The following is a 27,683-nucleotide window of genomic DNA, read 5'->3' on the forward strand; positions in this document are numbered from 1 at the left end:
GATGATTAAGCAGTAACGCAGCAGCTTTCCCTTGTGGATTTAAGTATCTTTTACTACACAAACTAAAAAGACGTATTTAGTATTTAAGTTAGTAAAGGTGAAACATATTGTTTGTTTCAGAGATCTACAATATGAGTTTGAATTTGAGGCCTTACTAGACTAACTACAGTATTTGAAGGGTTTTAAATACCTTCTGATGAAAAACCTCACAAATTTGATTAAGGAATAATAGAAGAAGAAGGTACGCATAGGAAAGGTTTTGTTCAGACTGCAGGCAAATCAAATTTGTTTCTCAAATCGTCATTGTGTGTCTGAGCCAGCAGAGCGTCTAGACTGAGACGCATCTGTAGAAATCTGATTAAAATTGCATTTCAAACCTCCAAAGACAGTTTGGATCCGATTTAGAATTTTTTTTTTACATTTCAGACTTAAATCAGTTGGATACAATCTGGATATGACAAAAGATGGATTTGTGCTGGCAGTCTGAACGAGGCCCGAAAAGACACGTGAACGAGAAACTTGAAAATGAAAACACTCAACTAATAACACTCAACTAATAATTCCCACATTTTTATTGGCCTTGATATGTTAATGTCATGTCTTTGGGTGATTGGTCACAACTTGTGCAACATTACAACTAATATCGAGGTCACTGTGTGTTTGTGCGTGTGTGTGACGCAAAGACCAAAATCCATATCTGAAACAAAAAGAGAGGACGGTATCATGTGGTGAAAGTTACACAAGCTGGCAGCCTGTAAGGGCACGACGGGAAGAGGTGGTGTGTGGGTGTGTGTGTGTGTGTGTGTGTGTGTGTCAGTATGTTAGTGTGTGTGAAAAAGAGAGAGAGAAAGCTTATATAACTGCAGTGAATGGCTGGTTATACAAGTAGGATTAGAGTGGAGGGGGGAGACTGGTTATGCAACCCCAACTAGAAATGTCACCGTGCCACTGTGGTGTGAGTGTGTTTGTCTGTGTGTGTGTTTGCTACGTGTGTGTGTATATGTGTGTGTTCTGGCTCATAACCAGGATTAGCCGGCTTTATTGCTCCACAGACCTGCTCTGATCTGCCCCGCAGACACTCCTTTCATCTCTCTTCCTCTCCTCCATTCTCTCCTTCGCTTTTGTCTTCCTCAGCTTTCAGATCTACATATTATTTATCTCTGTTCATTTGTTTGCCCCATCTTCCTCTCGCTCTCCCCATCTCACTCCATCGCTCTCATTTGTGTGTGTTGCAGGTGTGTGTGTGTGTGTGTGTGTGTGTGTGTGTGCGTGTCAGCAGTTTGCCTTCGCCTTCTCTTTGAATACAGAAATAAGTGTGTTCATCCCCGACTGAGTGTGTGTGTTTATCCTTGACTGTGTGTCTGTGTGTGTGTGTGTGTGTGTGTGTGTGTGTGTGTGTGTGTGTGTGTGTGTGTTTGTGTGTGCGTGCGAGCATGCAAGAGAGAGAGTGCACTCGGGCAATAAGGGAACGGTACGTGATGTACCCTGTGAAGGTTTTAAATATTCTGATGCACATGGCAGCTAATCTATGAAAACTCCCTCCACTTTTAAAGCAGCTACACGCGCACACGCACACACAAGCTCGACAGGAAGTGAGGAGAATTTTGACCTCAGTTGTTTAAACTTTTAGTTTAACGGTTTCCAAAACAGCCATGAAGTCTGTACACCCCAGAAAGAGTTACCTTTTTATGGCAAGTGAACATCAAGTGATTGTCATTTGATATAAAAGGAAACTTCCTTTACATTGTTTTTACTGAGACAACAAGAAGGCTGAAATGAGTCACAAAAGAGAACCAGCAGGACTTTGGTATTTCTAGTACTTCGTTTTTTGAAGTTCATGGACGTGATTTTGAATGCAATGTATTCATGTATTAATGATTAATGATTATTCCGAGAAGTTCGGAGATGAATATCAGCCCAGATATCTGCTGTGCTGTGGCTGCCGAGTAAACAACCTCATTCACATTTGGGTTGTTTTACAATCCTCAAGTTTTTTTCCCTGGAAATTCAAAACTGATGCGGCCTTTTAACGCGGCTATTTCCAAACCCCTGGGCTCAGAAAGCAATTTGAAAAAGAGTGTGTAATTTAATAAGTGCATGGCTGTCATGAGGCTTTTGAGGCTGCTCTGCTTAATCTTCCAGAGACTGATGCTTTATAGATGTGAGGTTTCCACCAGCTGAAGACAAACAACTGCATGACGTTTCCTAGGCGACTGCAGGACGTGTCCTTGGGAAAGGTACTGGACCTCAAACTCCACCAGTGGACTGGCTTTAAGGCCTGTGGTTGAACTGGGCAGCTGAAAAGTCTGACAGTATGCAGTTATAAAGGAATGTTAAACAGGAGGAAAAACATTTGTGTCCTAAAGCTCGAACATCTTAACACAGCTGGAAACTCACTCATACGTCAAGAGTTATTCTTCGGTCAGTTCCGCTTTATTTATGTGTGTTGTAAAGAAACATTTCGCGGCACTAACTTCGTTGTGTATTATACAACCCTATTGTTGGCTTCCGTACTGACGAATCTGACAATCTGATGGGACAGTAAACGCCACCTTAAAAATGCCCTTTCACACGTCACTCCATGAATGGGCTGTCAATTTAGATTATAAAACAGCTGAGTCACTTTTCTATAGCAGTCATGACAGCAATCATGCTACGCCATGTCACATAAATGCTCCAGAAAAGACAAAAACCCAATTTAATAATCCATTAACCACAGTGAGTGAGGCAGATTTTCGGTTGCTGAGATGATTCTTTTTACGTCAGATGATAAAAATATATTCATTAAGGATTTTTTTTTCCTATTCTTGGTGCAGAATAAAAGAGACAAAACCCTTGAAAATCACACTAATTCATTCATTCATGTTATCTGTTTGCAGTTCCCATTAAAACTCTTTACATCCAGCATGTGGTAGCACCTCTTGTGTAGCAGATGCTAAATATCGCACATCATCATTACAGCGCCATTCAATCCGGTCCTTAAGCGGAAACCTGTCATTGAAAACTGAAAAGACTTTGACGGATTCATGTCTGAAATTGGAATTAAATCTGTCTCTTCAAACATAGAGACGAAAGACCATGTTTATTTATTCATTTTGCTCAACCCCCTGCTTCTGGTGCAGCCAGACAGTCAGCCCTGATTAAAAGCATAACTTGGCGTGTTTTTTTAAGCAGTGGAGGTCCTGAGAGCTTAGGCTGAAGAACTAACATGTTTTTTAAAGCTTGAAATAATTGCCCTTTCACTGTCAGCTTACAAAGCCCAAAAATTCCAGGTTTCTTGATAAAACTAAGTTAGGCGTAGTGATTGATGAAGGGAAACCAGATCTGACTAAATTCTGCAGTAAAAAAAAAAGTGAATATATCCTTAAATTTAAATTTGATCTTAAAAGAGTTGGTGCAACTTTGTCTAAATGCTTGACATCTACAACGAGACTCTTCACACGTTGCACCAAAGCTCACACTGTTCAAGCATCTCAAGAATTAGCATCTGTCTTTTTTAAGGCCGTGCCCTGCTACGCCAGCAGCTCAGAATATACAACTGGCTGAAGGGTAATAAATAAACTTCACAGCTCTGCGTCCCTATCTGCTTTCACGACCTCCCACAGACATCGAACCTCCATGACCTCCTCAGCGACTGAACTCCTCCATCAGCATTCACTGACATACTTAAATACAGGCTGGTTGACATGAGGAGGCTGTATTTTACAGCATGTCTGAATTCTTCAGGAAGATGAAATTCAGTATCTCTTTGCATTTAGAGTTTTGAAACTTTCTTTTTGTTCTGACAGCACAGACTTTAACGAACAGTTTGTCCAGATGTTCATCCTAATTTTTTCAGCTCCTGGAGGATTTTTATGCACCTCGTTTAGAAACTCTTTTTCTCCACAAGTCTTAGTGAGGTACAGCTGTTTTCGGCTTTGAAATATTCTTCTAAACACTAAAAAGGACATATGTTCACTGAAAGAAACTTCCTCAAGGATTCATCTACAACATAAAACAAAACACCTAATTTGCTTCAAGGTAAATGACTCTTGAGTCATATGGTGCGTTCAGGCAGCTGGAAAGTGGGAAAGTTACGATTTGGTAACCTCCGACTTCTCAGCTGAGAACGATCACATGATAACAACAAAGAGGCAACATGGCAGCCTTCAGGAAATCTGCTCTCAGAATACATAAAAGTGAAAAACAACCTGCGTCATCACCCATGTAGACCATCACCGAGACGAATTGGAGTTCAGACGGTCATTATTATTTATACGCTACATTTCGTTTTCAGCACATAACGTTTAAAACAGCCAGCAAAGTAACGGCAACAAAGTACAGGATGTGCACGAAGGCTGTTACCACTTCTAGTTGTTACTACGTACTTCTCAGAGCTTTTAAAAACCTCAGACTTCCCAAGTGGGAAATTCCCAGTTTCAAAGGTTCAGGTGATTTCACTTCCCAGTTGCTTATGAACACATCAATACAAATTACTCAAAGGAGTTGGAAACAGAGAAACATTATTTGTTTTTTACTGACAAAGACTTCAGGTAATACGGAAACAACTTGCTCCAGAACAGAGTTGATGTTGCTCGCCATTATTACCAGTACTTCTGTGTGTGTGTGTGTGTGTGTGTGTGTGTGTGTGTGTGTGTGTGTGTGTGTGTGTGTGTGTGTGTGTGTGTGTGTCTCACCTGTTTTGTGTGCGTGCTCTGTAGTAGCGGAAGCGGGCTCGTAAGTCTTGCTCTCGTCCTCTCTGATGCCCGCGCTGCTGGAGTGCACACGGATCACTTCCTGTCTGGTCGACTTCACTTCTTGCTGCGATGCCACGGATGCCGAGGAGGCCGACACGTGTTTTGTCACATCGCCTGGAGAGAGGGACAATAATGATGCAGCAGATCAGCAGGAAACATAGAAAGGGAGAAAAAGTAGGTGCAGATACATTTAAAAAATGAATAAAGAGGAAATAGTGTAAAAAAAAAAAAAAATAGTGATAAAGTTTGTTCTTGGGAGAACTTATTGACAATGGGAGGCTTCATCTACACAATACAGTACGTTGGGTAATGATTGGCATCAGAAACTTATGTTGACGTACAGGATGGAGGTCTGATGGACCAGCCGATAAGCCCTGTTGTGTGTTTGTTCTCACCAGTTGTGTATTCAGGCAGGAGTGGTCCGGGGAAGTCGGGTTTTCTCTGCTGCTCCAGACGTCGCCTCCTCTCCAGCTCCTCCTGCTGAGCAGCTTTGGTCACTGCCTCCAGCTGATGCTCCCTCAGTAACTTCCTACACAGACACACAAGAATACATTTTTGGTTTTAGTATTGCTGCGTATTTATAAAAGCTGTCACCACACTTATTAAATGCTGGGGGACACATGCAGGTTTCCCTTGTACTCTCATTCACATGTTGATGAATCATTCTTATAAGAGAAGCACATTCAGAAGGTCTTAATTACAATAATAATATCTTTTCTTTTAAAGCTGCATGAGTCCATATTCATCAGGTATCAAAAAGGGACTAAGTGAGCTGTGTATTGTGAAATACGTGACTCAACTATAAATGCAGACAACTGTCACCCATTTTAGCATTTTTAGGCTTTAGGTTTTGGTTTAAGCAGACATTATGAAACCACTTTCACCAGGGGTGTAAAGTGATTTTTGTTGAAGTACCAAAGCACACAAGCACACGCACTGTTAAGTTGTGGCTCATTTCTAAGGTTGTGTACCAACTGTGGTTTTTACAAAGTTTATACACAATAGTCAATAATGTAGCGTAGATATTTTAATTATTAGATATAGATACTGATAGATATTTCACTTTATGTGAATAAAGTCAACAATATAAATCTATCACAACACTTACATGTTTCACCATAAAAGTCTGGTTAAGAAATACATGTTTCTGTGTATTGAATAGCTAGCAGGCTTTTAATTTGAAACAAAAACAGGAAGTGTTGAATTTGTAAGGCAAAAGGTGGCAAAATTAAAATGAGGCTTCGAGTTGATGTTGTGAATCAATAAATACACCTTAAATGTCAATACGACAATTCTGACCACTCCCTCTTCCATTACGTTAAAAAGAGTAGCTGAATAAAAGGCAAGACAATGAACAAAACATTATGTCGGGTGATTTTGGCAAATTGTCGGAAAAAGTTCGGCTGCCAAATTAGCATAAATTGCAGTTTGATGATTAAAAACGAGTTTCATTCTGCAACTGCTTCCCACTAAGTGCATAAATGAGTCATTTTAGAGAGGCAGATATTAAAAAAATTACTCATTACTAAAATTCTGGATAACAAATGGTTATAAAACCATTATTCCTGCCCGACGTATTTACTGTAACAGTTGCATAATCTTAGTGAGGGAACTTGAGTCGAGGAATTAAACCCAGAGCTGCATCTCAAACACATGTTTGATATTATTCTAAAGATGCTGTTATGCAAACCCAACAGCATACTTGGGGTTGAGCTATATCGTGTTTATTGGCCGCTTGGAGGTTCGAAGCTGCAGACTGAGCATATGTATAATCAGTGACAGATTGCATCAGTAATTGGCCTGCGTCTTTCAAAACAAGAGTGAAATGTGAAGATGAGGGAAGAGGAGTTGAAGGTAAAAACATTCTCAGTGGTGATAGGATAAATCCTATTATCCAGCCAACACTGGGTGTTATTAGAAATACAATAACTGTTGAGTAAGCTGAGCGAATGTTAGTTTATTTTGCCCTTCAGCTGCAACATGCTTAGGGAATTGTGTAATAATCACTTTCATCTCAAGGCTGACTGGTTACTGCTCGACAAGCAATGAGTCACTTTTAAAAATCCGTTTTAAACTCTGTCTTGTTGTACAAATGTAAAGTAGATGAAACGATTAATCAGATATCTGAACACCTGTATTCTTCGCTGTTTCACACATGTATGGTATGTATCATATATGTGGTTAATGGTCAGGGATTATCAGTAGAGAATCTGGTCTGATAATAACTGGTATGTGTGGAAATCACTTTCTTTTAAATAGTCTTAACTTTTCATCCAAACCATGTTTCAAATGCAAGCGAAGGCATTGAGCTCAGTACCTGATGTTGCGTCTCATGTGTGCGGGCTTGGAGCTCCTCTTCTTGGTTCCCGTCAGGGCGGAGGGAGGGGATGGGCTTTGGCTCGCCGGCCTGGAGTGGGGTCTGGACGCGGGCTGGGAGGACGAAGGGTGGGCCGGCGTCTCCGCCGAAGGTGAGGTAGATGGGGGAGGGGTGCACTGCCACACGGCCGGGTCGCCTCCCTGAGCCTCATTCTCGGAGCTGAAGGAGGCGCTGTGGGACTTGTCTGTGGGAGGGGGACGAGAGCGGGGCATGTAAATCTCAACTCAAGTGGAATAAAAGAGGAAATCCTGCAAATATAGTCAGGGGACACAATGTATGCTGTGATTCTTATCGCCCGGAATTCTGGATCACCTTTACGAACTCCAAAAACTCACGCTTGAACAAATGAATTGAAAATGGTTTCACTGTGCTAAATGCAAATTGAAATTAAATGATGCAACTGTCAAGTAAAAGTAAAGCCCGGTCGGGTGGAGATGCTCTCAAAGTTGCTTTGAAAAATAAAACTCGTTCAATCTTCAACGACAGTGTTTAGATCCATGTTGTGCTTCATAATGACGGAGCTTACTACAGTGTGCGCCGTGCTAACACAATAAAGATCTGATGCAATATGAAACCAACAAGTTACACAACTGATGTTCAAGAATGTGCCCCAAATAAAGTTTTCCAAGAAACACTTTAAACATTACTGACAATCCTCTACGGCTGCGAAAAATGTAGCATATACAAAAATAAAACCAACTTTCAACAACAGATTCTGAATTGATTTGGAAAAATCCCGTGTCTGCTCGGTCACAAAAGGCTTGTGTAACAGGGTGTTTTATAAATGCTTGATGACTCAGGGGAAACGGCGTGAAATAGAGTTTCGCTGTTACAGCTTAACGAACTAAGCCCTAAATATACAGTACCAGGAAGTGCCCCATCCAGTGACACATATAAAGAAATTATTAGCAAAGCATCCAGCCCGTTTTACTGGATGAGCACTGCGTGATTTTTCCAGTCTGATCTGTTCAGTGTTCAGTTTTGTGCAGGTAAACGTATTTGTCCACGTTCAGATGGCTCTGCCTGAGGTGTGGACGCAACACTCGTCTCACGTTTGAAAATCACAGCACAGCAGAGCGACCTGGCAGAGCACTTCAACAGATGGGCAGACAGTAGCCGGGTACCACCAAATATTCCGATTTTATGATTGAAAGTATGATTGGCGGGAGATGAATCACAAACTCGCCAACACTGCTCATTACAAAATGCAGCTTACAGACAATCAGTGTTTAATGTTTCTCCTTTGTGAGATAACGTATGTGTGTGAGATCAAGGATTTAATAAAATAATTGGTAAATTTCCTTTTGTTTGAATGCTTAAATGTCACAAATCTTTGCAGTGTTTCTTTCTTACTAGTGCATGTTTTTGAGCTTCGGACATCTTCCCAGTCATGACTGTGTCTGAAATGCAAACTTGCATTAAACTGGTTTGCCTTATTGAGCTGTTGTTGTGAGCCAGAGTCTGCTGAGGAGTCAAAGTTTTCAAATGTATTCAAATTTAACTCAAGTAAATTTGCAAAACAGCATGAAGAAGATTCCTCTCTGAGCCAAAACAGACTTCAATATAAAATCATGAAAACGGTGCTGTTTGACACCTTTAACTTTGTTTTGTTCTCGTCAATGTTTTTGTAAACTTGTCTTCAGCTCTGGTTCTCTCTCTTTCTTCTCCTCTCAATCTGCCTGTATTCCACTTTCACCTTTCTTCTTCGTCTTCTCTCCTCCTCCTCCTCCTCCTCCTTTCTCTCTCTCAGTTCTGCCAGAAACACACTGAACCAGATCCGAGGCTTATGTAAGAGCTGGATCATAAATATGGACGGCTTACGAAACACAAGACAGGACACAAACACTGACACACACACACACACACACACACACACACACACACACACACACACGACAAGTGTTCACATAAGAATATTAATCAACACTTCAATAGCCAACACGCATGCATAAAAGCCAAGAATCTTCCTGGGATGACTGCACAAACAGGGACACGCTGCCAACACACACATTTTCAGTTTGAACATAAACACACCAAGAAATGCATATGAGACATGTTCACTGCATGACACCTGGCAAACCCGCGTTTCTCACAATATGAGAACGTGCACAATGCGTGCGAGCGTACACACACACACACACACACACACACACACACACACACACACACACACACACACACACACACACACACACACACACACACACCTGGGTTTAGCATGGAGGCTGGTGATGAGCTCACTGCGAACTGAAAAACAACTTACATAAAACGCCCCTTCAGTCCATCCATGTGATAACTTCTTGATCTGGCTGCTAATGACACCAGCTCATCTCGATAATTACTGTGTGTCTCAGTGTGTGCTCAAGCGTCTCAGCCTGGTGTTTCAAAGCATTTTATCTGCAATAATTGCGATATCAAATTAGGTACTGGCGGAGAAAAGGGTAAACAAAGTCAGTCAGATCCCGAAGTATTAGAGCTACTTTAAAAACAAAACATGCTTTGAAATGTTTAATTTGCATCTGGACAAGCATCAAAACGAATGCCGTGACCAGGTAAAGTTGCATAATTCATTAGTCTTTTTTATTTAAATAAATGTCTACATGTCAGGATGCAGGGTTCACGCAAGTTTGCCGCGTGTTTATTTAGGATTAGGTCTAACCTAAAGATAGTGTCAGTCAGCTGCTGTTTACTTCCCTTTGGTCCCAACTGAAGTAACCCAATAGGAAACCTTACAGAAACATTCACACTCCTTGTAGCATGAAGACTAATGATCCCTCAGGCTTCCCCTTGTGCCAACATTAGGGTTTACATTTTGTGTTGATCAAGAAATTTCCCCACAACCGCTTTGATGCAAGTTTGGGTTTCCATGGTTACCGGAGCACAAATCCTGCTGACTTTCCCTGTTGTGTGTCACCAGCAGGTCAAAGTCTACCCTTGTCCAGTGAAATATCACAACATCTCCTCAATAAACTGTATACATGCTGTGCTTTGTGATGAACTTTAAGCTTTGCTGATTATCAGGTCAAAATTTCCTTTTGGTTTGTAACAAAAATATCTGCAGAACTAAAGACAGCCTCAGCTGTACTTTATTATTAGTGCTAATTAGCAAACGTTAGCATGCCGAATCCAAAAACTAAGAGAGAGAACCTGCTAAACAATAATTACACTAGTTAAACATAAGCATTTCTGCACTGTCATTGTGACCATGGTAGCATACTGACCTTTGCATTAAGCTTTAGAGTACTGTTCGACCTACAGAACAACTCCCTTCAGATTTAGTATGGCCAATAAAAACAAAGAATCTGCAGGGCGTTTCGAGAAGAGCAATCATTTAGTGTGAAATTTTACAATGTTGTGTGTGACAAGTTTTCAGAATTGGCACAAAAACCCAGTTTCTAACTTTTTTTTAAATTTATGCAGTTATTGCAGAAAATTGGGACTCATTTAATGAACTCTGTTGTTTTCAGCCCATTCATCTCTGGGTTGGGTTTAATTGGATGTTTTTATGTCCCGTTTACTGTTACAAACAATAAGTCATAAAAACACAACCCGCCACGGTGATATAAAACTGAAGGATATTAAACTGAAGAATAAATGAAAACATTTTTCAACCTTATTTCTTAACTCTGCAGACACCAGAGATGCTGAGATTTCTCTACGCTTTTGAAGTAAAGTTCAGAAACATAGTGAGTTATAGTCCGTTTTTAAAAAAAAAAAAGCTCTGGCACAGGTTTACTTATTATCATTACACGAGAGATAGGAGCAGTGCAATCTATTAGGAATGCAACTATCTATTATTAGAATTATTCTGTCCACTATTTTCTTAATTAGTCAATTAATTAGTTGTTTGGTTCTTTAAAAAGGTCAGAAAATATTTAAAAAAAAAAGTCAACCGGTGTTTCCCGGGCTCCAGGTAAAGCCTTAAATGCCTTGCTTTCTCCCCATCAAGAGATACTCAGATTATTATAATGGAGGATAAAGAAAATATAAAAACCGAAAATGTTCACACATAAGTGAAAACTTTCAGAATTTTCTATTAAAAACAAGTAACCAAAAAGGATTAAAGTTTCTGTTGATCAACTGATCGTTGCAGCTTTAGTGTCTACCCCGTTTCTCCCTTCCTCCAACTCTACCTTACAGAACAGTTATATAACAGTTCATGAAATGCATAGAGCCTCAACACACACACATATACACACACACACACACACACACACACACACACACACACACACACACACACACACACACACACACACACACACACACACACACACACACACACACACACACACACACACACTTCGGGGAGACTCTTGCCGCATTATGGCCAGACAGGTTACACAACACGCAGGCACAAATGCACAAACTAGATTATATAACTGATGAAATGTTCAATACTCCCCGCTGACGACCCAGGAAACTGAAACCCTCTGTTGAATCACGCTAAGCAAATACACAAGACACACGTTTTGGATGGTGTGCAAACAATGCGATGACACAAAATTGGCTTTGCTCCAATCCAAATAGCTTGCATTAACTCAGACACTCACAAATATAACGTAATGTCATACGGATGGACACTGCATCAAAACTCCTCCTCTTGTCACTCATCACGTGAGTCCCAGCATTTAATCAGCACCTCCTGCCAAAGTGCTCATCGTGCAGTCCTCACATCCCTCTTCCATGACTGCAGACCCCTCACAACACTGACCGTCACTAATTATCACTAACAGGGAGGAAGGGAGTCCAGTTATGTCAGCTTATCACACAAAGGCAAAGTTGGCTGTTCACACGAAGTAAACTCTCCAAACTAGTGTCCTATTTAATCCTGTTTTCATCAGTACTTCTACAAACATACACAAATGTCACCAGAATAAATTAAAATATGCTTTAGTTGCAGAAGAATATACACTTTTTAGATGAGTTTGTTGGTTGGAAAAGTTGTCCAAGTAGGGAAAATCAAATTATACTGTGTGTCAGGTGCAAGTAATATATGAAGACCTTTCTAGATTTACCTGATGGGTGGTTGGGGCTGACAGCGATCCTATATCAGAACTTTCACACATTCAATAAATTAATTATTTTTTGAACCTCACTTTTTTATTTAGTCGGTAGATAAGCATTTGGATGTGTGTGTTGCCAAGTGAAATAGAGACAACTTTTCCTCGACAGACAAAATATATTCACTCAAAAGCACACAGGCAAATCAGCTTCGAGACAAGATACTGAACCCTCTGAGGGGAGTTTGGAAGGTTTGAGCAGATCTTATCCTGGAACTCCTTGAAAATACGTTGATCTTTGCATTTTTTTGGCAAAACAATCCGTGTTTGCAACAGACTGAAACCCCAATTCTAATCTTTCATCTCTAGCTTTGTCTTCAGAAATCAGCAGCACGATCGGACAACAAGTTTGTAGGTTCAGAACAACTTGTGGCTCCTCCCACTTTAACTTCGTATAAATACCTCATTAGGAAACCCTGACTTGTGTACGAGGCCGACGGAGGTGTTATCGTCAGGCTACAAAATTGTAGTTTGAGAACTAACTGTTGCTAGGCGACCTAACCAAACGAATATGTCCTGCACGCAAAGGAGCAGGAGATGCAAACAGGACGAGCAAGCATGACAAACTCTGGCAGCACGTAGGCAAAACGAGTTGAAGCAAAGTATGGAAGCAGTTGAAAGCTGGACCTCCGTCGTGACAGATACACACCGAGCAGCGAGACAATGTAATTAAGTGTCTTGATGAAACGCTGAATCATCAGGAGTCAGTTTAGTGTCACAGAGTAAACAGCTCCCGTAGCACATTTTCTAAGCCATTAATTTGTTCGGTTGGACGCTCCCCTGTGGGTTAAAGACTCGCTGCTCCTCACACAAACAACACAACATGTACTTGAGAGATATGAGGCTCAAAAGAATGCAAGGCCAACGGCCACAGTCGTGGTTCGTGTTCGTGTGTGTGTGTGTGTGTGTGTGAGAGTGTGTGTGTGTGTGTGTGTGTGTGTGTGTGTGTGTGTGTGTGTGTGTGTGTGTGTCTCAGAGTGGGGGAAATGTCTTCTGCAACCACAAGGTTATGTAACCGCGACTATGTATATGTTAAGTGTTTATATAACTCAAACTCAAACTGTGCTGACGAACATAGCACCACAACCATGTGATGATGTGTGTGTGTGTGTGTGTGTGTGTGTGTGTGTGTGTGTGTGTGTGTGTGTGTGTGTGTGTGTGTGTGTGTGTGTGTGTGTGTGTGTGTGTTGCTGATGTGTCAGTGTCGTAAAGAGTGAAAGGACCAAACAGGAAAGATTTAAACACAAAACTACAGGGATAAAAAGGGAAACCAAATATTTGACCATCCCTTAGAGAGAAAAACCTCCAGAATAAATATATATAACATGTAAAAAGAGCAGTGTAACATATATGTAGACCTCACAATGTGAGTCTGTGGTCCGACACCTTTCACTTAAGTATGAAAACCCTTTTAACCCCCACTGAGTCAGTTCAAACCCGGCTATAGGCTGTTTTTCTTGGCTCTGGTCAAACGGAAAAGCTGGTGATACAAACAGATTTCTTGTAATCTGTTAGCTTTTCCAAGAAAAGAAAAGAAAAAACTTCTCTAGAACAAATGCATGAATGTCTTGGCCCCCTGAGCTCAAAACAGGAGTAAAGATCGTAATCAGTCAAGTCATCTGTTAACATTTTCCTGCCCGACTCAAGACTCCACACTGACAGAACTGAAGATGCCCTCACGTCTGCAATTTGGGGTTTCTTTAGGAACATGGAGCCTCAATCCAATTCTTAGCCAGATATCCATCACCTGTGTTCGATTTATCTGCATCAATAAATTATGAAGTCAGACAGCTGAGACACACACACACACACACACACACACACACACACACACACACACACACACACACACACACACACACACACACACACACACACACACACACACACACACACACACACACAACTCATTTCTGAAAAGAAATTGAATCAAATAAATAAACGGAAGTGGAAAGTTGGTCTGTGTCATGACCTGTTGCCCTCCGCCTGCTCCCTACATAAGCTGATTGCGGATGACGGAGGATATTTACTACACAGCGGAGAATCCTCCACGTCACAAGGCTGGTTATTCAACACACATGGGAGATTCCAGGAAGCAGACCGGAGATAGACGGACACAGAATTTGCTGTAATTGATCATCAAAGTTATTATCTAATCATTCTCACAACAACAACAAAAAATAGGTCCTGAAACTTTGAGCTGGACATTTTCAGGGAGAAAAATGTCTCTGTACTGAGAACCAGACAAGTATCTATTCTCTTGTAGTTATTCAACATGTTTTTTGGGAACCAAAACAGGAATTGTGTAACGTCTGAATTTTTAAATGCCAGGTGGAGTAGGAGGCAAAAAGCAAAAATTAAATCCCCTTATGTCACGAGCAAAACTAGCATTGCATACCCGCTAGTTTGGATGAAAATAACACCGTGTTTGATGCTATTGGTCGTCCCCTAGTACTTTCCAAAGTACATATTTTGAGTATTTCTCATGTATAATTTGAAGTGTTTTAATTTAGACTTTTTTTTAATTTTTTTTTTAAAGAAATCGAAGAAAAGTAGTTTTAAATGGAATTTGCAATTGAGTCATTCACTTTCTATTTTTATAATTTCTTGCTGTAGCTCATTTGCATTTCCTGTGCATTCATTCAGCCATGCTCTCTGTCTATATAAACTATTGTGGTCAAACTTATACATGTGGGAAATCTAAACATTCAGGTGAAATCAGCTTTAATTGATTTACTTCTTTTAAAAGCTTTATTTGTCTATGAAAAACTGGCTTTGGTTTAGCCAGAATATACATACTGAATCTTCAAGCCCACATTTGTTTTATCCAATCATTGTTCTATACGGAGCTACTCATGCACATATTCTTAGTTTTTTCACTATGCTGCATCTTCATGTGTCTTTTCCCGATTCTCACCTCTCTCGCCACCTCCTCCACTTACTTTCTTTTCTCATCAGTCTTCGACTCTACCTGCCAATACCTTCTCCTCCCACCTCCTCTTCATCCTCCTGCTGCTCAATTACCTGCCTGTACTTTTCTGAACTTACACTCCCTCCTGCTTCTCCTCCACACCTCTCCTCTCTATTCATCTGCCACTTCCTCTCCTCCCTTATCTCCATGTTACACCTCTTCCTTCCTCTCCCCTCGTCCAGGTACACGTCTGATCCTCCTCCTTCCGTAACCGCCTCCCGACGTACGTTTCTAAAACACCGAATATCTGGCTGGAGAGATCGAGCGTGCTGCTGCCATTACAAGATGCAATTACATCTGTCTGACTGATAAATGGCACTTTGACAAGGCTGATATTACATTACAATGTTCTTCTGCAATGGAGGCTAAACTATTGATGAGGTTTTGTCAACTGACTGAATCATACTTGTGTTTAGATGATTAAACATAAGACAATGATGCATCCTTTTTATTTAAAGCTGAACATGTATACCCAGTTTGTGGAGCAGAAAGACACAAAAGTACATTTTCCCAGCAAACTAAAATGTGATGGAAAAACACGGACGTCACAAAACAGGAAGCCGGTCTTGTCTGACAGCAACCAGCAGCTCCCGGTTTGACGAAGTGTGAAGATGTCAGAGGGCTCAAAAAGATAAATATGGAGATGGGTGAAAGATAAATGTGTTAACGAGGTCAGTAGGTTGTGTTACGAGTGCACACAACAGCGCTCGGTTATTTCCACCTGGAGAGGCTGCTGTGCACAATAAGACGACCTGCTTTATGAAGAGTCCCATTAGCTTACTCATTGACAAACTCTCTCTCTCTCACACACACACACACACACACACACACACACACACACACACACACACACACACACACACACACACACACACACACACACACACACACACACACACACACACACACACACACACACAGTCTCAGTCCCACACGAAGTTGCTTTCTAACAGACAGACAGGCCAGCACTGCTGCCGAGGCTAGTCAGACAAGAAGGGACGCTTATGTAACTGTTGCCTCTGGCTGTTACACAACCGGCATGTTCACAAGAACCACACGTCCTGTACGCACACACAAAGATGTACCACGTCACACACACACACACACACACACACACACACACACACACACACACACACACACACACACACACACACACACACACACACACACACACACACACACACACAGAGCACACACACAACGAACACGATGAGGTTTGAAGAACATCTTGACTTTAAGACACACGTGATGTGTGTGTGTGTGTGTGTGTGTGTGTGTGTGTGTGTGTGTGTGTGTGTGTGTGTGTGTGTGTGTGTGTGTGTGTGTAAACACACGTATGCGCGAGTTCGGTCTGGGTGCTCATTTTCCGCCACGTTCCTGTTGTTTCGCAGGGTTCAAGCTGTTCTCTTAAATTTTACAACTGTTTCCGAAGTTACAGCAACAAGAGAAATGTCAGCGACGATTTAAGGATGACGGCTGGGACAGATGGACGGAGTGATCCAGAGGGACAGACTGTTTGGATGATGAGGGGACACAGTTGAAGACTAAAACAAAATGAAAGACAAAAAGGATAATACATCTATTGGTTTGATGGAGAAAAGGACTTGAACGCCGTGTGTCCACTGACCTCTTCTCCAAGCGGACTTTATCACCTTTTGTACTCTGTCACAGGACCTCCTTCTTCAACCCTGCTGAGACATGCTTTCACTTTTCACACCTCGTGAGACAAAACGTGACACCGACTGGTTTGTTACTCGCTTTGCTTTGATACCTGGCAATAAAATTGACGTTACTCAAAAAAAGAAATTCTGGCAAATTAGAATAATTAGAATCAGCAAATAAAGCAGTTTGTGACACAAAAGCAAAAAAAAAAGCAAAAAAAAAAAGAAAGAAAAGTCGTGCAAAAGTGTCAGATATATTTAAAGTGGTTTTTTTGTTGTTGTAGTTTTTAAATGGCAGAATTTTACTCAAACGATTCCCTATCAAAATGAGTTAGGACTTTTAAACATCCTTTGAGCTTAACCACACATAAAACAGGACTGAAAACACAACTTGTAGTTGAGAAGTTGTCCGTAGTTTATGCTGTGAAGGCTTTACATGTGAAACTTTAAAAAAAAAAAAGAAAAATCAGTTTCCAAAAGACAGACCAAGATTTAACTTATTCTTGTCTTGAGAAAGAAAAGAAAATGATATTCGGACTAATAAGTCTCTTAATATCGCAAAAACAACACACACATACACACACACACACCTCTTATATAACCAACTGCCCTGAATGAGTTATTAAGGCTGCTTTATTAGAGCGAGGCAGGTGAGTTATGAAACCTTCCCGCTGGCAGCATGTGTGTGTGTGTGTGTGTGTGTGTGTGTGTGTGTGTGTGTGTGTGTGTGTGTGTGTGTGTGTGTGTGTGTCCAAGAAACGTTGAAGCGCTGAGAGACAAACAGGAAGGAAAAATGAAGAGACAATGGGCGAGAGAGAGAGAGAGAGAGAGAGAGAGAGAGAGAGAGAGAGAGAGCGAGCGAGAGAGAGAGAGAGAGAGAGAGAGAGAGAGAGAAGGCCAGTGTGTCACTGCTGCTGAGGACAACGGGCTGTTTGACACACACACACACACACACACACACACACACACACACACACACACACACACACACACACACACACACACACACACACACACACACACACACACACACACACACACACACACACACACACACACACACACACACACGTCTGGATGCTGCTGCCCTTCATCAGTGAACCGGTCACACTATAGCCTGTTACGTAAACCCTTGTTGGCAGCATTTAGGACACAGCGTGTACTTCTCAGCCTCTCGGCACCCTCGGAGGAATCTCACCTACTTAAACCCACACCTCCCCAAAACCTTTACACCTCTGCAAACCTGTAACATAGATCTCAGTATATATTCTACTGACATTTGAATGCGTGTCAAGCATTATTTGATCTTTACTGTTGATGGTCGACTGTGGTTAAACTTGCTCTTTTTCACTGAGCTGGGATGCAGCTTGCAATTGCAGATCTTGCGACGAACAAATCATCAGAAGCTGATGGCAGTGGAGCTCCGATACCCGCTGACTGACGGGGTCAGGGTTGGCTCGGTTTGTGATATACAGAATATTATTTACCAGTTATTTAAAGACAGATAGCAGTTGTTTCCAGTTTTTGCATCTTAACGACCTAAAGATGCTAAACCACCTGAAGTACTCAGCGTAATTTCCCACCACATGATGTACGTTGTGGGCCAAAACACTTTTTTGGAACTACTTTAGCTCATCATACTTGGTCACCCCCACTGATTGCTGATTGACTCACCCTTTGGAGTCGGTGAGTAGACCTTAATGCAAACAAGGTTTCCAAACTAAAATTACAGTGAAGACTGAAGCTGCGAGTAGTAGTTGGCAAAGTCAGGATAGCGTAACATGATTAGTAAATAAAACCTGTTGCTAGCCTTTGTGAATTTCAACTTTCTCACTGACTGTTTGTGTCTGGTGAAGAGGACCATGGTGAAGATCTTTTATTGAACAAAGTTATCTCTGTGAGGAAGCAAACGGGGGTATTCACACCGTTTCAATTGCTGAGAACAACTGCAGAATAAAAACAAGCCAAACAATATAGAGCTTGTGGCGCTTTCCTTTGGACAGATCATGCAGTGGCTCATAAAACCTAAAACTAGCTGTTCAGATAAATAACCCTCATCTTTGTAATAAGCTCAAAAAGCATCTGTAAGTGTAGAAAAACATGCCTGTAGAAAAGCGTTGTGTATTTCGCTGTCCATTGCAATTCCTTATGAACGGTGCCTTTATTTCGTGTATCACATTTTGGAGTTTTTCTCTTTCGTTTCACACCAATCTCCCAACAGGAGTTGGACAACGTGAAGACCTTGCATGGCGCTCAGGTCTTGAAAGCACATTGGTCCTCCATCGGGAGGCGCGTGTGTCTGCAAGCCTCTGCAACCTACGGTTACCCATAACAACCTTCCGCATCAAAGCTGAGGTAAGAGCTTGATCATGGACTTCATCATTCAGCTCTTAATACACATCAGTAAGACGCTCTGCCATCTTTGATACATTTTCAGCATCATTTCAGGAACATCAATTTATCCTGTAGATATCGAGAAATGTGGCTACTTAAATATTAAAGCTTTGATAGCAAATATTAAACCAATCAGGTGATCACAGAGGAATCCTTTATTATAAAGTTGCTCGTTGCAATTAAGTGATATTTCCCTGTGAAATGATGCAGGCGGCTCAGCACAGGCACTGCCCTCGTGATGTTCACTGTATGTTCGCAGGACTGCTGTAATGTAACGTTATACAGCACTGCAGCCATTTACTGAGAGGGAGAGAAAGGGGAAGAGAGGGAGAAAGGATGGAGGAAAAACAGAGCAGTGTAGCAGAGGAACAGAAACAACAAAGCTAGGAATGAAAGCTGCACTTAAATATATCATGTATAGAGAAAGTAGCAGGGGGGAGGGACAAAAAGAAGAAAATGAACCAGCCAGAGAGGGAAGGGGGGGAACAAAGTGAATGGAAGTGTGCAGCGGCGAGATGAAAAAAAGAAAAAACATAAAAAAGGGTCAAATGTACATGAAAGGAGAACAAAGAAAGCGGCTGTATGATCTGACAAGAGAAAGCCCAGGGATCAAAAAACAAAAAAAGAAACGATTTAACAAAGAGAACATTAGGGAAGTGGAAATGAGAGCCATGTGGCCAAGCCCGGCAAAGCCGACATCCTCCGTGCTGTGGCGTTATAAAAGCAGCCAGACTACACGTGCTCCTGGTTTCAGACCGGCCAGGACAGGTTGTTCCTGCCCGACATGCTGCGGACACTTACAACCAAATAGAGGGTTAATTTGACAGTTCGTCACCGACGGTAAAACTGTACTCTCAGGAAGATGTGCCACCACAGCCATGAGGGAGAACAGTGTGTTCTTTTAGCCTTTATCGGTATTCGACATGTCGCAGTGATGACAAGGCATAGTGTCTCTTTTCACAGTGAGCCGAGCACCCAGAGAAATCCCAAGAATTACGAGCATGTAGACATAGTCATTTATCCAGAAAGGATCCTTGTGAATGTTTTTCTAAATAAATGCCGATCCAGCGAGAGGCCGACGCAGTGGAACAGGAGGCGCTTGTGGACCAAACAGTTCTGGGACTCTCTCAGAGGAACTTCTCACTGGGGAGTCCTCGCAGAACTGAAAAGGTTGTTAATCGCACCGCCAGTGGGAACAATTAAATGATATAAACCAGCTGGTTGTTAGATCAAAATCCCTTCTGTGTGACATACAACAACAACAAGGGTACATTTTTCTGTTTTGTTCCGTTTTTATTAATCCAAAAATTAAGAGTTTATGTTTTCATCCATTACATTTTGTCCACTTATTTTTTTAAATGGCGGTTGTTAAAGCTGCATTGGCTCATGTGTCCAACCAATCTACGTACTCCTACGTCACTCAGGGTTCCTAGGAGAGCGTCTACCCCGACGTACGAGCCAGAAAAATACGGCCTTCTAAGAGCCGCTATTGTCCTCAGTTCCTGCAGTGCGGCAACAAAACAAACAGTTGTTACAAGTAGGAAAAAGTTCCCCCGGTCCGAAAACACCTCTGGTGGACCCTGAGCCAGACCGATACAAACAAGGTCAGGTTTTTTTTAAAGCTAAATCCTTGAGTGACCTGCGGGATCCCGCATAACGACCTGATGATCTTTTCAGACACTTTTAAAAAGCAGTTGTTTTTATGTTACAACTGTGACCCAAGGAAAGACGAACTTTAAAAGCTTTTGTAACTTGTGGGTTAACAAGAAGTCTCTCTTTGCCTGATGTCCGACACACACGCACGCATGCGCGCGCACACACACACACACACACACGCACACGCACGCACGCACGCACACTTTAGGGCCAAACTGGATAATTTTTCACTGGTGGAGTCCGTCACCTGACCTCAGCACCATGTTTCACCTTCTGAAAGCCCATCTCAATTTACAACTATGCAAATGTTCCTATTTATTTAAATGTCCTAATATATGTGTGTACAAGAAGACCCACAGTTCATCTGACGTGATGTAAGCACCCTAAATTAAGGCTAAAAGTCCGTTTTTTAACCGATTTTCACTTTACTAATAATTTCATATCAAATCCAATGAGACAAGCACAAAAAAGGTATTTCATCAAGGATGTAACTTTACGTTGTAATTTAATGGCACTACAGTCACTTAAAATCAAACTATCATAAAAAATTATGAAATAAAATTAATTTAAAAAAACCCCCACTTATTTCTGTCATATTAGCAGTGCTGATAAAAAAATAATCATTCACCACTTTATGCAGGTAAAGTAACATTTCACTAAACATTTGCAGTCCCTGAGTGTATACACGAAGAAATAAACCACACTGAGCACGTTAAAAAACTCGATATATTTTAGGTTGATATTTCCAGACAAAGTGCAGACAGCCCTGGCACACGCCTCACGCGCTTACCCCCCTAACCCACTGGTCTGTTGAACCATATGTTTTCCTGCCTCCACATGCTTGCACTTACAGCATGGCCCCATCCTTCCCGCATCCACCAATCACGCGGTGGCATTGGGTTTAAGTAACCGTAGAAACAGCCAATGGGAGGGCGGGCCGAGAAGACAACAGGAGAGAGAGAGGCGCGGTGGACCGGCTTTTAAGATAGACTGGTCGGACCACAAGGGACAGTAAAGTGAATAAAAATATGTATATGTATAAATATGTAACAGTAAAATATGATGAAACCAAAGAAATAGGCAAATAAAACAGACATAAGAAGACAGACTGTTCGTGCTGAAGGAGGTAGGTTACAGATCCAGTGTTACACAACATGTTAAGTAACTTAAGCGCTGGTCAACTACTGCTGCGCATTCTTGACACTTCTGAGGTACTTTTAAACAAAGAAGTTTACTTTTCTGGCCATCTTGTGTATTTAAGTCCTGTTTCTTTTATCTCCTCTCTGGCTCCCATTCATGCTGTCTTTCTATGAACAGGATGTACCTCTGCAGCCCTGCAGCAGCATTCATGATCTCATCAGATAAACTACTATCTCTGAAGCTTTCTGTGCTTCATCTCGAAGCATCGCTCTGTCTCCAAGCATTCATGCACCTCCTCTATATTTCTCCTATTCCTGTAAACTTTCTACCCATATTCCTGGAGGTCAGGAGATTCACCCCCTCACCCACCCAGACCCGGGTCAAGCTGCTGATGTCACCTACCTGCGAATGACTCTGATTCGTCCAGGAGCAGCATGGTTACAGAGTAAAGACAAGAGCTGGTCTCCTCCACCTCCCTGTCACCCTCAAAATCGCCTCCTCTTTCAGGAGGAGAACAAAATTTTAACTTTGAAAAAGAAGTAAAGAGGCAGTGTATCTTTCCTCCTCTCAGCCTTGTTTTACACTCGGCTGCTCTATAAATCGACTGCCTCAGTGACTGACTGACTCACTGACTAGTGGCCGCCGCTCTGCTTGCTCCTCTCCAGTCAAAAACAACGGGAATGTGAGGCAGAAGCAGGCAGGAGGGCTGGCAGCTGAAAACTTACATAACCCTTCCTGCTGGAGCCGGGGCCCAGCTAAGGGGGGACTAGGACGGCTGCTCATCCCTCAATCCTCCCCCTCTTCCCAAAAAAAAAAAAAACAAAACATACCCTCATAACACACTTAGGAATACAGAGTGTGTATGGATGCAGGCAGGCACACTTGCATTATTTTTTTTGTGTTTGTTGGTTCAGTAAAGACAATCAGCTTTAAAGACCTCAACACAGCTTATTTGTTGGTCTAAACATCAGAGGACACATAATATAAGTGCACACAACCACATGTCCAAATGTGAGACTGATCTGCAGTTAAAACCAATCAGGTTAATAGATTTTATACAAATGCACAAATCCATGGATGCTACAACGACACCAGTTAGATCGTCACACACAAACACTACCTACCTCTTCTCACTTAGAAATGAATGAGATTGTTTTAACACACATATACAGCAGGGCTCTGTTAACCCCAGTGTGAAGCAGAATGAAGGGTACAGAGGAGACTGCAGAAATATGTCTCAAGGTCTCTGTAACACCGACAAAGTTACTTCAAAATATTCACACGGTCCATGATACACTCAGAAACTCATGTATACTAGAAATTAAAAGGTTATCATTAAATAAACATACAATTAAAAGATTTCTGGTGAGCAAAAGCTGTATTTTAAAGATCATTTACACAAAACGTCATCTTAAGAGTCACTAGGTCGAAACAAGGCTTTAAAAAATACACAGAAAACAAAAGAGCAGAAAAAGCCTTACATTTTGACATGTTAAATTGATGTTCCTCTACATGTTGCTAAATGAGATCAACTCACACTTATGACCTCAGTAAACTCAAACACTGATAGTCCAATAACTGAATGCTGAATATAAAAAAAAAAACCTCCCTCACTATTGTTACATCAGGAGTTACTTAAACACCTCACAACAGTCAAAAAATGTGTAAATGTACTTCCTCTTACTTGTAAGTCTCAAAGATCAATATATCTCAGTGATTTTATTTGCGATTATTAACTAAAAGGAGGCTGTCAAACACCGGCGAAGGCCAACTTTACATTTAATCTCAATACAACGTGTCCACCAGCAGGTTTGTCTGGTGTCTGTAGTTAATTAATCCAGTGTGCTACACTTTTTCCACACACCTGAGGGGACACTAATGAAAATTTACAGGAAACACTTCATCCTGGATTAAATGACTCATTAACCAAAGGCTACGAGCTACCTTTTATTTGCCAAAACTGATGCCGAATCAAAGGAAACTGATAACGGAACAGTAATTCAGGTTTTTATGACCGGTTCTACAAAAACAGGAAATACTACCCACAAAAAGTCGTATCCAAATACGCTGATATGAAAATCTTTGGGAGTCCAGAGAAGGATCATTTTTTGGGGGAACAATGACAACTCCTGTGTCTATTTCATAACATGCCTTATGAAACGTCTGAGTACTGTGCCTGAGTGGCCTGGCTAAAGATTTGGCACTGCACCATATATAGGTCAGTATGGCAGAAACAGCTCTTCCCCCTCCTCCTTCTATACACTGACACAAAAAGACATGAGATATCTGGACAGACAGATTATAAGAAATAGAGCAGTGGTGAAATAAAAAAACCAAACAACAACAACAACCTGTCACCCCGCCCGAGGAGCAGTCACAAACTCAGCTACTAAGTCAAATGACATTTGAGCGACTCACCCATGTCATGTGGCTCCAAGTTGTTTTGTTTCCTACTCTGGTGAGAGATCCATGCCTCCTCCTTACAATTTCTTCCAAACTTCCTCCAGCTCCTTCCAACACACTCTCCACTTCCACCGCCTGAACCGCGTGTGTCAAAGTGTGTGCGAGGCTCTCAACTTCAAGCCTCGTCTCACAGCTTTACGGGCGCTCTGCTGAGGACAGAAGGCCATTGGGACAATTACAAAACAATGAGTCGTTGAAAAGTGCCCGGGCCTGCCGTGTGTAGCAGCTCCCCCCCGTCAACGCTTGTGCTGCTTTTCCTGTCTACGTACTCCTCCTCCTCCTCCTCATCCTCCTCCCTCTCTCTTCTCTTCTCTCCTCCCCCTGGGCAAATGACAAACAGGAGCGGGTGTGACGTCAGCAAGCCACGCCCACTCCAGAGAAGCTGCCTTAGGTAACGGAGTTCAACCAATGAAAGACGAGAGAAAAAGACGGTGAGGCAATTAATAAAAAAAAGATCAGGATGAGTGAAAGAATACAGAAATGATCACTTTGATGATTTACAACAGCTTTAATTGTGTTGATTTGAAATAAATGATCAACACAAAATGATGAGATTTTTTTTTTTTAAAGACTCTTAGTTTACTTAATTTGTTCATCAAAAACTAATTCGTACATTCATCACTCATTATTTAAGATAATGGAGGCATAATTTGTAATATGCAACAATTATTTTGCAAATACAGATCCAACTGTCATGTCATTACAAAACCATCTAAACCAGGGGTGTCAAACATACGGCCGGCCCACGGGCCGGATACGGCCCGCCAGGGGGTCAAGCTTTGACTTTGCTAAGTGTGAAAATTAGAGAAAGACATAAATTGCATTTCTATGAGAACATGGAGGTTTATTAGTACAAACGTTTTGTAATTTGTTTTAATTGATCCAGTAATTGCTTCAAAAACAGCGTAAATGCGACGTCTGCTCCGGAGGCAGCAGCGCTCGCTGCTCGCTTTGTGAAAGCGAGGGAATCTGCAGAGGAGAGCCCAGGCAGATAAACAGTGGGCTGATGTCTGAGTCTCTGGTTTTTATGTTTCTAGTTTATTGTAGAAAGACCTTAAAATAGGGTTTATCATCCAAAAACCTTCACCAATGATTTAAACAAAGAGAAATATTGTCGTTATTATGCTATGATTTTACTGGTCTGACCCACTTGAGATCAAAGTGGGCAGTATGTGGCCCCTTAACTAAAATGAGTTTGACACCCCTGATCTAAACCTTTGTATGATGCAGATGTATTTGCAGAGATGGAGGAAAACTATACATGGAGAAAAAAGGCAGAGGCAACTAAGACAATGAGACAAAGAAATAGGGAGAAAAAGGATGAAACGAGGGAAGCGAAGATGAATAAAATCATGTGGTACTAGTTTTTGGTCAGCGCACGCGTTGGAAAATTCTCATTTGGCTTCGCAGGACAGCATCGCACATCGTAAACGCCAATAAACACGTCGTAAACACGCCGATTGCCACAAACAGTAAATTTCAGCGACACCTAAATGTAAAACCCATCAATGCTGAAGATGGTGAGAGCTTTTATAGACAGAAATGACTAAAGTGACAAAAAGTGTAAATAAAAGTAGGAGGGAAAAGTAATCTGGGCTTGAGGAGACGGAGATGAAGGGAGAGATTCATGAAAGGTAGGAGGAAGAGGAGGGATAAACGAGAGGATGCAAAAGAGAAGAGTTGACAGAAGAGGGACAAAATAAAGTGTAATCTAAAGACAGAACAAAGTGGAACAGAGGAAACAAGGAAGTCAATGACAGCAATGTAAAGGAGGAAATAGGGACACATCTATAGTGGTGAGGAAAGGGGCTGTTTCAAAAACAATCCCATAAACCCAAGGACCCATTTAAACGCATGTTGATGGTGTGAGATTATCCTTCATAGATCAAATTACACAGAAGCACAAACACAAACACAGAGGGTGGTAAGGTGAGAGCCCTTCAGCTTCACATGGCTCCATATACACTAACCCACATTGCTCTGCAGCCAGAGGAGGGGATGGGGGTGGGGGGGGGGGCAGTGAGATAAGCAGGGAGGTGGGGGAGGAGAAAGGAAGAGGAGGAGGTGACAGCAGCAAAGTGAACAGGGACTGCCTGGCAACATGTGAATTCCCTTGGCACACACACACACTCAGTCACCTTTGCCACACTACCACAGTTCTGGTATCAAGCCCCGCCTCCAGCGGAAAAGGAAAGCTCCCATTTCACTGTTTACATAACCGATATTGACCAATAGGAGAGCGAAGGAGAGAGATGACATTTGAACCACATTATTTTGCATTTTTGTACTCTGCCTTGTCAACAGCTGAAAGAAGAAATGAGATGCTTTCCATGGGTTAAATAAATAAACTTACATCAGAAAAACAATCAGTTAAAGGTACTTAAAACATTTACATGTAAATATTAAAAATAATAGTATTCATTATGTAAAATGACAAAATGAGAGTCAAATGATGGGTTACCATTACTGATGCCTCACCATTCAAGCAGCACTTTAATTGTGTAGTTGATTAACATTGAGCTAATTAAAACATTATATCAAGAATTTAAATCTATAAACAAAAGTGTGGCTGCATGATACAAATATTTTGAACACGGAAAGTAATGCAACATTTACTAAAATAAGAAAATTAGAAACTTTGAAATGCTGTCATTATATTATATTGCACGACAGTCGACCAACAACCAAAACAAAGCTACTTGAAACCGATCATCTGAGCTAGCTGAGGACAGCCGACGTCCTTATAGTTTCGGCACAGACAGCAGCAGATCACCAAACTTCAAAGCGAAGAGCTGTTGAGGATAAATGAGGTGATAGGATGTTGTGTGTATGTGGAAATACTTTTGCTACAAAGTGGATGAAGACGATCCAAAAACAAGCGACAGGTTATTTAGAGTCAGTCACACAAAAGGTGGATGTTAACTCTCAACGAGACTAAAACTCACAAAATAAGCCTGTTGCCTCACCGTCCATAGTACGCATCACAATGCTGTCGCTTTTTTAACACACGGAGAACCGTCCCAACACCCAACGATCTTTGTAAAGTCCTGAAACAGACAATTGGACAGCCACCGCTTCACGCAGCAGTAGGCCAGGTGTGCGGAGGTATGAAAGGAGAGCAGGGCTTGAACTTTTCTCTTTCTTCCTTCTTGCAAGTTACAACCTGGAAGACTTCACAAGGAGAGGCAGTTTGAAAATGTTCACCTTTACCCCGTTATC

At 41.6% G+C, this 27,683-nt stretch overlaps 1 protein-coding gene across 4 annotated transcripts in view; it reads right to left on the reverse strand.

The window, feature by feature from the left end:
• LOC138618278 (helicase ARIP4-like) overlaps nt 1-27,683 on the reverse strand; it is a 68,534-nt gene that overhangs the window by 15,495 nt on the left and 25,356 nt on the right. For 2 of the 4 annotated variants that reach the window (XM_069693905.1, XM_069693902.1), the window contains exons 3-5: nt 7,054-7,297; nt 5,132-5,265; nt 4,677-4,850 (exon numbers count right to left, since the gene is read on the reverse strand). In XM_069693905.1, coding sequence (XP_069550006.1) covers nt 4,677-4,850; nt 5,132-5,265; nt 7,054-7,297 — 552 coding nt within the window. Of the gene's footprint in view, nt 1-4,676; nt 4,851-5,131; nt 5,266-7,053; nt 7,298-22,403; nt 22,638-24,419; nt 24,508-27,683 lie in introns of those variants that run through there. The other 2 variants (XM_069693904.1, XM_069693903.1) reach the window with 2 other exon arrangements.

The sequence above is a fragment of the Brachyistius frenatus genome, unplaced genomic scaffold, assembly GCF_029030835.1.
Source record: "Brachyistius frenatus isolate BFR_SWC_R1_liver_20210118 unplaced genomic scaffold, ASM2903083v1 Contig_16, whole genome shotgun sequence".
NCBI classification, from domain to species: Eukaryota; Metazoa; Chordata; class Actinopteri; family Embiotocidae; genus Brachyistius; species Brachyistius frenatus.